At 36.3% G+C, this 12,582-nt stretch overlaps 1 protein-coding gene across 7 annotated transcripts in view; it reads right to left on the minus strand.

The window, feature by feature from the left end:
• LOC127988456 (arf-GAP with coiled-coil, ANK repeat and PH domain-containing protein 2) overlaps positions 1–10,549 on the minus strand; it is a 30,885-nt gene extending 20,336 nt beyond the window's left edge. For 3 of the 7 annotated variants that reach the window (XR_008161664.1, XR_008161663.1, XM_052591215.1), the window contains exons 1-4: positions 10,128–10,549; positions 2,704–2,761; positions 1,134–1,253; positions 285–338 (exon numbers count right to left, since the gene is read on the minus strand). Coding sequence is in view for 4 of the 7 variants with exons in the window: in XM_052591215.1 (XP_052447175.1) it covers positions 285–338; positions 1,134–1,253; positions 2,704–2,761; positions 10,128–10,180 (285 nt within the window). In the remaining 3 variants the exon portion in view is untranslated. The remainder of the gene's footprint in view (positions 1–284; positions 339–1,133; positions 1,254–2,703; positions 2,762–10,127) is intronic. The other 4 variants (XR_008161665.1, XM_052591216.1, XM_052591217.1 and 1 more) reach the window with 3 other exon arrangements.
• Positions 10,550–12,582: the final 2,033 nt, after the last annotated feature.

The following is a 12,582-nucleotide window of genomic DNA, read 5'->3' on the forward strand; positions in this document are numbered from 1 at the left end:
AGTAGTTGAAATTAAAATCACTTCCCAGTGTTGCCACAGGGGGCGCTATTGCCGGAATTATTACGAACTGTCCTGATATACATGTATTTGAAACAAAAAAAATTACAGAATCAAAACTACAGCAGCTATTGGCTCGAGAGGAAAGAGGGAAATTCTTCATTGCATGAGGTCAACATTTTCAGCATGTCAGCACATTTACATTTTTTTTGGACAAAAATGATTAAAAACGGGAGAAAAAAGGAGAAGTCACAGGCAGTAATGCATTACGACAAACATTGTCTTACTGAGTGATAGTTGATCATCTCTTGAAGATTCTCTGCAAACTTGTTCAGACTGGACTGTGAAGAAATCAGACAACAATACAAAGGTTATGTACAGATTACAGGACAGAAAACAAGAAGAAAATGGTTATTTAGCACAAATGCAGAAAATGCCAAAATGAGTCTCAATTTTTTTTTTTAAAAAAAGTCTAATTTGGCCATAATACAAAACAAGACATAAAGGCTTAATAATTGAAGTCTCACATTTTCCCCATATTTTCTCTAAAAGTTCTAATTTTGACTTTCTATATATTGTTTTACAACAGAAAGTAAAAATTATATTCTATATAAATACTCAGAAAGTAAATACATTATTGTACTGTAATACAATTAATTTATTTTTAGTCAGTATAAATGCTTTCAGTAGGTTCAATAAGTAGCTTAATGGTTCATTTTAAAAATAATCAATATTAACAATTTTTTCCTCATATTTATATATATATATATATATATATATATATATATATATATATATATATATATATATACATACATACATACATACACACACACACACACACACACACACACACACACATTTCAGTTGAAAAACTTATGTCTTTTCACAGTACAATGGAGCGTACACAATGGATATTTCAAAGAAGCAGGAAAGTAAATATGCAAAGACTCTGAATGCTGGTGTGTAGCCAATGTTTCAAAAGCATGCTTTCAAACGATCCCTGAATAAACAGCAGTCTTTCAATTGGCACATCATACTACAGCAAGCCAAACACACTGGACTAGTTTTCACTCCAGGGCCGGTCTCGGGCTAATAAGAGCTGATTGGTTATTACGCTAATCATCTGCACTCACCTCGATCACATCATCTTTGGCAGACTGCTGCGCCAACTCCCGAATCCCGCTCACAAACTGCCTGTTGGCCGTGTTGTACGCCTTTCCAGCGTCGATCATCCCAATGCACAGTTTCACCAGCTAAACACAACACACAGCACACAGATGCATGTATATACAGTAAACACTAACAGATTTTTTTTTTGCACTTTTTTTCGTTAGTGGTCAAAAAATAGTAGGTTAAAAGATAAAGTTTGACTTCGATTATTTTTTTAATAATCTAAAAAGTTATCTAGTGATCTAGAAAGTTGTCGGTGTATCAAAAAAAAAAAAGTAGTATTTCTTTATGGTACTTTTTGTTATAGGTCAAAAAATAAAAATAATGGTTTACAAAGTGTCTTGGAGAAATGGTAGATACTTTATTTTTTGTACTTTTTTATTATTATTTTTTTTGCTAGTGAATAAAAATAATAGCAATGATAAATAAACTAAATGAAATAAAACCCTAAATAAAATACAAATATTAAAGTTTAAAGATAAAGTCTGGCATTTTAATAATTGACTGCTGCAACAAAATGACACTAATTTACTGAAATACAATGACTGTATTTTTGTCTCTATAAAGGCATTGCAAAGCACAATTTTAATATACTGATCTTTTTTGTCACTGTATATAATTGTATATCACACTTTAGATATTTAAATCAACAAAACAGAATATATGACTTAAGAAAATGACATATGACCATCTTTTCTTAAAAATCAGCACTAATTTGTAAATGTACACAGTGTGAGATGTGTAATAATTGAGCCTATATGCATGTACACACACACACACACATTATTTTGGTGCTTGCTAGAAGCACCTGTATACTGTTAATGTGGATGCTCATTTATTACACATCTTTTTGTGTTGATTCCTAAGACGAGCTGCAGCAGCTCCTGCTCAAGATCTCACATCCTTCCTCAGCGAGAGGAGGAAGTGAAGGAGCGGCCCGAGTCACTCGCTGGGTGGGTCTGGATCTGACCCCACAATGACCCGCTCAGTGGCTTGCTCTCACTCCGACAGTCCCGCTGCGGTTTTCACACTTGATATGGTCTATAACATGAAAGACCTCAAATCAAACGAAGACTACAGTGAGACGCTGCTGCTTCTTCCCTGAGGTCTTTACTAGTGGTGTGTTTTTTGACTGCCAATGCCGATATCTTGGAAAGCAGGGGGGGCTGATATAAAGCCGAATTAAAAGCCTGGCTCGCCGTCATAATAAAAGTCCCACTTCAAACACATCGACAAAGGAGAAAAACGTATTGGCCATTGCCGATATTTGAAAAATACCAAATATGGGCCGATATATCGGCCTTGTCAATATATGATAGGATATATATATAGCCTTCAGTTGAGGCTTGTAAATTGAGGAAAAATCGGCTGATAAATATCGGTGGCCGATACATTGTTGCATCCCTAAATAAAATATGAATTATAATATGACTTAATACATAATAAAATACCAAAAGTAGGACAAAGACGGCAAAAACTGATTACTGTAGAAAACATTGGCCATGCCCTCTACATTTCGGCATCTCGACGTACCTTGTCTAGTTTGGACTCGAGCTCACAGACGTCGCTCTCCGCCTCCTCGATGATTGCCCTGTTGAGGACAGATCAGGATTTCAGTCATTCACAATCACAGACTCATGATTTCTTCATTAACGGTTGGGAGATATAAATCACTGCAAACATTGAAGTGTCAACAATAGGATCTAAACTGTGTGGACCATTGTGGAAAAAGAGTTCAATAGACGTTTTTAGCAAATAAACTCCTCATTTATAATGTATACAAATCACAGAATTGTGTTATCGGTCATAACACTAAAATAATTATGGACTTAATATTAACCAGTATCAGCCCATTCCTGGTATTCAACATACAGTTATGATTTTAAGTAATAGTTTTATTTAATGATTTCATATGAACGATAGATTTTAAATCCACTTATGGTTATTCCAGGAAACAGTCGATCATGATGGGACATTTAACACAATCTTCCACTATATGTAAATTCATGAAGTACACACACACACACCATTTAATAACTCAGAAAATGTTTGTGGAAATCCACACAGTATTTTCAGCATTGGGCCCAAGAGCGTCACCTTTGTTCTTCATTATCCCACACACACAGCTAAACTAAACCCACTGAAACACATGGCTATTCAGTCTATTTTAAACTGCTCCCTTCCTGTAACTCTGCTGTTATCTCGTTATAATACAAAGCTCTTGGTTCTGGTTAATCAGCGGAGTTACGACTCTGCAGCACATCTTCCTGAAAAAACGTCTGCGCCTTATTTTGGTCCCAGAGATTTTGCCAAAACAGCTCTGGCTGGAGCCGCCGGTTGGAAAAGTGCTGACCGCAGTGAAGCGACTGCTGCTAATGAAATCTAGGCCATTGCCTCTATAGAGACTGTGTGATTCACGAGGAGGAACACATTCAACACACGCTAACACATCAAACATCTGCCTCCAGATGATTAACTACCTGTCCTTGAAGACGCAACAGAAACAACTGCAATGTTGTAATCAAGTTAATTTATTGGGGCAATTTTTAATATCTCTGGTCATAGACTTTTAGATTGATACCAAAGCTTTTTGGGTCAGATTTTGTTTACCGGCTTACATGGTTGAAATACACTGCGTTTTCCCTCAATAGTTTTCCATTAATACTGCATGTATCCTTTATTCATGCAAGATCTATTCAGTCAGTACAGTAGCCTACACTTTAGTAATGTTTCTGTTTAACGTGAAATAAAATGAGGCACACAATTCAGAGAAATGTGACAACAAATAACTTTTACCCGGAGGTTCATAAAAAATAAAGAGCTGTTAAACGCGAAAAAGGCTACTTACATTCTTGGTTGACCATTTAGCTGGAGTTCCACACATTATGCCATGCTCATTTGGGTGCACCTTTTTGAGATGTGACCTCATGTTGCTAGTGGTCGAATGGCATGCTAACTGTATCTTACATAGCTTGCATACAACTTTATCTCGCGGCTCAACAATTTTACCTCCTACACACCAAAATCCAAAGTACTCCCAGACATGGCTTTTAGATTTTGGGGGGTTAAAATCACTTTCTCTGCGGCAGTCGAGTTGGGCCCTGCACTTTCTGCCATCTTCCATGAAAGACGCGTCAACTTTCAGCAGTGACGCTGTGCTAGACAGAGCGACTCCCTGAACCACTTTTTTTTAATTCAAATATAAATTTTCACCTTCGAAATTCTCTTTTTTTTTTACTATTCGAAAATATATACGAATTTAGAATATTCGTTGCTAGCCTTACAGTACACACACATATATATTAGGTAAAAAAAATATATATATATTTTGGATGCGCTTAATCGTTTCACAGCATTAGTTGTAATTAATATTCTAAGACCATAACATGGAAGCCAGTCATAACATTTTTTCTTACATACTGAATACATTTAAGTCTACTGTCTTCTCACATGCAAATGTTTATTTTTAAGAAATATGTTTTTGGAAATATCAAATATTATTATTTCATAACTATAATTATATTTTTATGGTCATACCACATGACATTTTTAAAACATATTTTTTATAGTTTTTTTTTTGATTGATTTATTGAGGCAAATGTAAACTCAAGAAAAAAATGTATTTTTTTTTTTTGTACGTATTTTCAAAATGTTAGCTGGTACGAAATAAATGCTACTTTGCTACCACGTGTAGCATAAATCTTTTGGTGTTCTTAATAATAATAATAATAATAATTCCTTACATTTATATAGCGCTTTTCTAGGCACTCAAAGCGCTTTACATAGACAGGGGGTATCTCCTCATCCACCACCAGTGTGAAGCATCCACCTGGATGATGCGACGGCAGCCATAGTGCGCCAGAACGCCCACCACACACCAGCTTACTGGTGGAGAGGAGACAGAGTGATGAAGCCAATCAGCGAATATGGGGACTGTTAGGAGGCCATGATGGTCAGAGGCCAATGGGCGAATTGAGCCAGGATGCCGAGGTCACACCTCTACTCTTTTCGAAAGACATCCTGGGATTTTTAATGACCACAGAGAGTCAGGACCTCGGTTTAACGTCTCATCCGAAGGACGGTGCTTGTTGACAGTATAGTGTCCCCGTCACTACACTGGGGCGCTAGGACCCACACAGACCATAGGGTCAGCACCCCCTGCTGGCCTCACTAGCACCTCTTCCAGCAGCAACCTAGTTTTCTCAGGAGGTCTCCCATCCAGGTACTGACCAGGCTCAGCCCTGCTTAGCTTCAGTGGGAAACCGGTCTTGGGCTCCAGGGTGATATGGCTGCCGGTTCTTCTTGGCAATCTGATGATACTCAATTTTGATGCACTTCCATCATAATATTTTCCAAGTTCGCTTGTTCCAATTTTTTTTATTTTTTTTTTTTTGGTATCTGAGAGTTGATAAACTGTTTAGCTTTGGGTAAAACTCAGCGCTTCTCATGATCACTTTTTACCCAGCCGTCCAATCAATGGAGGAGGGGCGGGACAAATACTACACTGACCAATCATCCTACTGGTTCAACAACAATAAAGTAGTTAACATTGCTTGTTACTGCATTTTTATATTCAATAATATTCTACAAGAGTTAATAGTGATGCGTTACTGCCTAGATTTTTGCATTTAAAAAATCTACTGGAGCCAAAGCTGAGAAAGTAGACCAGAATATTCCACTTGCGTACCTATGCAATTTGCGTAGCTGTTATTTATAGGCAAGGGTTATGCTAATTGTGAAGGAGCATGCACGAGCGCCCCATTTGTGAATGATTGCAATTCAATAACATACACAGGGTTTAACTATCAAAGTTTATGAAGCGTTTGTGAATCCCGGAGAATCCCGGAAAGTTTTCAGGAAAGTCTGTTTTACGCGCAAACTACTCCGAATTTACTTCTATATCACAAATGTTTAATGAGGCCCAATGGTCTTAATACAGGCTTAATTTTCTTTACGCAAAGGACAATTTCTTACTTCTTTCTTTTGATTTTCGAGTGGCATACGTATAACCGGTCATGTTTATGATAGGTATCATGGGACTCACCCAAACACGGTTTGGTGTCTGGATAACCTCATTAGTGATCAAGAGAACCAGCATCAAAGAACAAGAGTCAATACAGACGACTAAACAACTGAGATACAGGAAACCACATCAGACCTCTACTTGACACCGTTGATCATAAAAAGCAGAACCGTTTCTAAAGAGTGGATGGGGATCTGTTCGTCAGCTGGACTGAGCGGAGGAATCACACCCACCTTCCTCTAAGAGTTTGAGAATGAAAACACAATTACTACCAGGAGCAAGACGTAATGAAAGATCTGGAGATGAGTCTTCAGCTGGATCAGAGCCAGACTCGGGGGATCATGGGAGGTGAGATCATCAGGAGAAATTCCTGACTGGGACAGAGCCGTAGCAGTGGATTTCAGCCCCTGTCTCTCGTGAATCTCTTCCTGCAATTGTTGGGAAACAATCTTGGGATGAATGAGAGGGGGAGGGAGTTCCCAATGAGCTAAACCTCGGATTTTTAGAAAACAATAACATCATAATGAGATGACATGGAGGGAATTTTACAGGTGAATCCTTGCCAAATATAAGAAGAAGAAAAAAAAGGAGAAGAGCTACCAGTCATTCAGAAGCCAACACAACGCCAACAAAAGAGAGTCCGAGACAAAGTTGAAAAGGAAAATGGTGGTTTCAAGTGGTTTTAATTCCCCTTTTATGGATTTCTGAAACCTTTCACACAGCTCTAAGTGGCTGAAGACATCCTTCAAAGTTGAAAGGGCACTGTGTATAAAGTTATTGTCCCTCAAAAGAAAGAGTTGACTCTGAATCATTGAAACTAGTCATTCTTAAAACAAATCCCAAGCCGCTTCATGTTGACATCAACATGAAACATTAGCATATCACCCGCCCACTTGTTGGTCTTTTCGATTTGGTCCGAATGAAAACAAAAACTCATTCTTTGCCACCAGGTGCGACTTTCGGAGTGGTAAAAATAGCTGTTTCCACAGTAACACTGTACACAAAGCAGTATCAGAAATTAATCATTGACTGAATTGTTTGAGGCTTGAATCGTGGGGTAATTTACATTTTCTGGTGAACTATCCCTTCAAAACCACCACAAACTGTTGCCTTCAGTTAAAGGCGCAATATGTAATTTTTCTGCCTTAAAAATAGCAGAAATCACTATATCTGTGTTATATATATTTTTTAGTTGTGTACTTACATTATCCCGACAGTTTCCACGAACTTTCAAATCCGGAGGAGATTATAATATAATTTAATTAGAAGACACGGCACGTTTCTTTCTTTTTTTTTGTGAAGCCCAAACGTACGGGTGAAACGTACGGGTGAAATAAATGACCCGAGAAGGCTTTGGGACAAGTATGAAACAAGACATGGGTAAATATTGGAGTTGCATTTTCAAGATAGAGTTTCGTGACAAGCTGAAACTACAGAGAGATGCCGAACTCGCTTGCATTCTGATAAACAGGTATGCATCCATTCAGCTAACTGTATCCATATATTTTGTGAAACGATGATCTTGTGTAAAACGCAGACGGACTAGCTCTCATGTATAGTATAATGTAAACCTACATTTGTTCAATATATAGCTGGATAAAGTAGCTTCAAATGCAGTTCACCATCTTGTTCAATATCATAGTATAAACGTAATTATAATTATTAGGCGACAGTGTTTTTTTTAACATATATTACTACTAGCTAGATGGAATATTGATTTGATAGGGGTCTCATAATTCATATATCTCTCCGTTCGAAAAGACGTGATTGTCAAAATACTAAGTTAGAATGAGTGAGGAATGATAGGCAGCGACAGAGCTCGTGTTCCAATGAACAACAACTCCCATGAGCCTTACGCTCTTTCCCAGCGTCATCAAAGTACGTCTTATATTATTATTTTGATTGAGTGAACCCTGGTGGCCAAAAATCCCATACTGTACGTTTAACTTAAACACGCATCTTAGCAAAACAATGTCTTTATATTTGTTCTTTAAACAAGCAAAGAGGCATCTAACTTCATTTCGTTTGTAATCTCCAGCTTCTGATAACTTAAGTGGTTTGTTTATGCAATAATCCGCAAGAAGCTGTGGTTTACAGTGAATTTATAACAGCTAATGGGTGTTGTTAGTTATAACAAAAAATATTTTAGCTGTTATGTTACTGCTTTTATAAAACGCTTATTCCATGTATAATAAGGTTTCACAAAATAAAACAAAGCAAATAAAGTGTAATGATATTAATAAAAACATCATTCGCCAAACAATGTAGTCTCTTATGTTGCAACAAAGTGGTTGCCAAGCAACACAATGACGCAAACAAAGGTGTATGGTTATAGAGTATTTTACAACAGTTTGGAATGCGGCTCAGCCAATCAGAATCAAGTACCAGGACTTCCGTTTTATAATAAAGTACAACACAATGGGTTTATTGAGTCTAAGACGAAGAGAGAAGTTGCTAAAAGAGAAATGCTGAAGTGAAATGCATTTACTAAAAACAAAACAACACTCTGATTAAAGCGGATATAAATTCGCAAACAGCAAATCTAAATCAGGCACTCAAAACATAAATGGAAACAGACGTCAAGAGGCCCGTTCCACGTGGACCGAGAGGCCCGTTTTCATCCACAATGCCAAGACAAACAGAAAATGGCAAAATGAGTACGAGAGCAGTGGAAACTTTGCAACTGTAGCGTGTGAAATGATGACTTCTGTGTGGAAAGATAACCTTCAGATCATAGATAGGAGAAAAGTGCACACTAAAGTACAAAAAAAAAAGAAGAAACAACACTCGCATGACTTTGTAAACGAGTTAGTCTTTATATAAACTCCTGATAAGAGCCATTTCAGTCAGGGATTGAGGAAGTGATCACTATGGCATCATACAGCCCGTTTTACAATGCCAAGCATCTCTCTTTTTTTTAGAAAATGCAACATCAGTGGTTAACGGAGTACTTTTTCTCTTTGCGTAAGAAAGAGCATGATTCACAGCAACCGTCCAGCGGTTTCACATCCTCCAAGTTAAACCCAGGGCGGCTCTCTGACCCAAGAATGAACACATTTGAACGTCTTTTTCCATGTTTTTTCCATGAACATCTGCTCCTGATTTCCGAGAGGCGGTTGTCCTGAGAGAGGAGGGGTTAGATGAAGGAGCCGAAACACAAATCATTCTTCCACAGAGATACTACATACGATACGAGGACGCTGACTGAACAGTCCTTTACAGAATCACCTAATACAGGTTTAGCATTCCTGGAATGATCTGAAGTAAAAGATGACATATCCTACAACCCTTGTGTCGTATTTCAAGGGATTTTTGAAATAGCTTCACACTGCTGTTTTACACACAATGGAAGTGAATGGAGTGAGGCTGTCAAGCTCTAAAAATAGCTATGTTTAACTTGCTTATTAGGCTTTCTTAAACTTTTGTGCCATATTTGCAATGGTACACGCCGTAAGCACTATTAATAATGACAGGTTTTTGGTATGCTTTGTGCTTTGCCATTTTTTAGACCTTGATGGCTCCGGTCCCCATGTGAGTGCATTGGTTTTCCACAAAAGTAATACATTTGGAACAAGTTTTTCTCTGTGTGTGTGTGTGTGTGTGTGTGTGTGTGTGTGTGTGTGTGTGTGTGTACTGTCCCTTTAACTGTCTTGCTCAAAGGTCCAGAGCTGATAAGTAATTAAATCAATTTTATTTGACATTTTTTTGTAGTTTGAATCTACAATCTTTCAGTTTAGCAGCCCAAATTTCTACCTAATTACAGGTCCCACCCACCACAACCAGATGGGACAGAAATTAAACATTAAAACCAAAAATCGTCATATTTGGCAGTAAATCAAGACGATAGGAAAACTGGCAACTGTTTTAATTGCTAGAGATACTCCAAAACAAACACGTCCTTATCGAATGAGCTTAAATTGACCGTCTTTCTCACCTGAATCTGGGAGAATCCTTGAGACATTCCTCGAAATCCACAGTAATCTTCATCTTGACTTGGTGAGGTTTATAAACACAAATTAGGAGCTAACAGGCTAGCATTAGCTCCAGTAGAGACACAAGCAGCTCAAAGTTCACTCCCGGATCCCGAGTGAACTCCACACATGAGCGCTGAAGAGTGACCTGCTCGTGTCAGAGGCACATGAAGTTGCAGAACTGGTTTTTTAACAGCTAGTTCCTCCAGCATTAGCGAGTGCTGACTGATCTGATGCGGGGAAACGAGGCAGTGTCTCCAATCCAAGTGCGCTGCCTATCTAGCCTTCGTTTTTCAGGAACGGGTTTCGTCCTGAAGAACAGAAACGAATTCGAGAATTTCGAGCAGAAAGACGTTTAGCGTCCAACCGTTGTTTCGTAATGGGCGGGGCTTAGTTTTAGTTCGAACGTCAATCATCTTGAGCCTAACATCGGGTTGGCTGACGTGCCTTCGGAAGGCGGGGCTTTGTTCATTTATAACAATTCGATTGGGTATTATGTTAACTGTGTTAAATGTTACTTTAGGGTGCAGCGGTTAGCGATGCCACCTGTTACTTTTCTCAGCGCTGGTCAGGATGGAGCAATCACAATCGTTTGCGATTAAAGCGTGTATTTCTCAGTTTTTTAGGTGTCACTCACTGATTGTAAACATAGATGAATACATATATGTTGTAGTGTACAAATGTGTTTAGTTAGATAAAAATACACTGGAGATTTGAATGCGACTAAATCGGTCGTTTGAGCTGTTAAGCGCCCCCTGGAGGAAAAATAAATAAATCAATAATAAGTGACAAGAACGGTGAACACATTTGCTAGTGTCTGAGATTTAAGACACGGCCAGAAACAGACGAGCGAATCCCTTCCCAGTCCTGTCCTCGCCAAATAGTTCATGATTTCGGTGCAGCATCACAGATTGCGTCAGATTGGCTCGGTATCATTTATAAATCGCTTGGAAAATACACTGGATTAAGTTTGGGAAAAAGCGCCAGGATCCACGTCTGAGGAAAAGGTTCACTCCCAGATCTAGTCAAAGTGAAACTACTGATGCAGTTTCGCTCTTTGAAATGAGTCATCGATCAATTATATACCACAGATATATTGGTTTGATTTTATATGCACACACACACACACACACACACACACACACATATATATATATATATATATATATATATATATATATATATATATATAATTTTTTTTTAAGCTCGAAAGGACCTTCTTTCCTGCGAATGTACTGTGTGGATCAAGTTTGTTGCATGTATTCACTGTATTTTTGTGAAATACTTCCATCTAGTGGTTGATTTCTGACCTGCACTTTGATGTATGAGTCGCATGCGCTTCTTACTTCAGAACTCCATAAATAATACTAAAATATGTTAATACCTGCTCTAAAAGAATAATAAAAACATTTTCGTTAGTAATTGGTTTTAATATAGTTATCGGAAAAAAATACCAAATGTTGGCAACTAAAATTAAAGTCGTTTTATTTTCATCCTGTTGGAATTCTCTTAAAAGTGCTGTCTATTTTTATTATTATTATTGTACTAATTCATAAAAACACCATATTATGTTTGCATATGTTTTGGAAGCATGTTAACTTTATGTACTTATTTCTCTGGAAAATACAACTATACCAATATATATATATATATATATATATATTCATTTTTTAATTATAAAACTTATATATATTTTTTAATTAAAAAGTATTTCATTATATTAAATATATACATACATACATACATACATATATATATATAAATATATATATTACAATTTAAAAGATTACAAATCAAAATGGTTTTTGATTAAATAAATACAAGTAAAAAAATATATATATATATATATATATATATATATATATATATATATATATTTTTTTTTTTTTTTTTTTTTTTTTTTTACTTGTATTTATTTGATCAAAAACCATTTTGATTTTAAATATTACAATTTAAAAGATTACAAATCAAAATGGTTTTTTGATTAAATAAATACAAGTAAAAAATATATATATATATATATATATATATATATATATATATATATATATATATATATATATATATATATTTATTTACATGTATTTATTTAATCAAAAACCATTTTGATTTGTAATCTTTTAAATTGTAATATATATATATATATATATATATATATATATATATATATATATATATATATATATATATATATATATAAAATTTTTAATTATTTTTACATTAATTTTTTTATTGGTACAAACCCACATAAGATAACGTTGTTTATTAAAAGCACGTGCCTAAAATGGCGTTCATAGCAGACGACAATAAAATTTTGATACACTTTGTCTATGGGAACAGAAACCTCCACACCGCAGCTATAATGACGTCAAGGAACGATAATTCACGGACAAGTACGATAAAAAAAAAAATCCATTT

Source organism: Carassius gibelio, chromosome B22, assembly GCF_023724105.1.
Source record: "Carassius gibelio isolate Cgi1373 ecotype wild population from Czech Republic chromosome B22, carGib1.2-hapl.c, whole genome shotgun sequence".
Lineage (NCBI taxonomy): Eukaryota > Metazoa > Chordata > Actinopteri > Cypriniformes > Cyprinidae > Carassius > Carassius gibelio.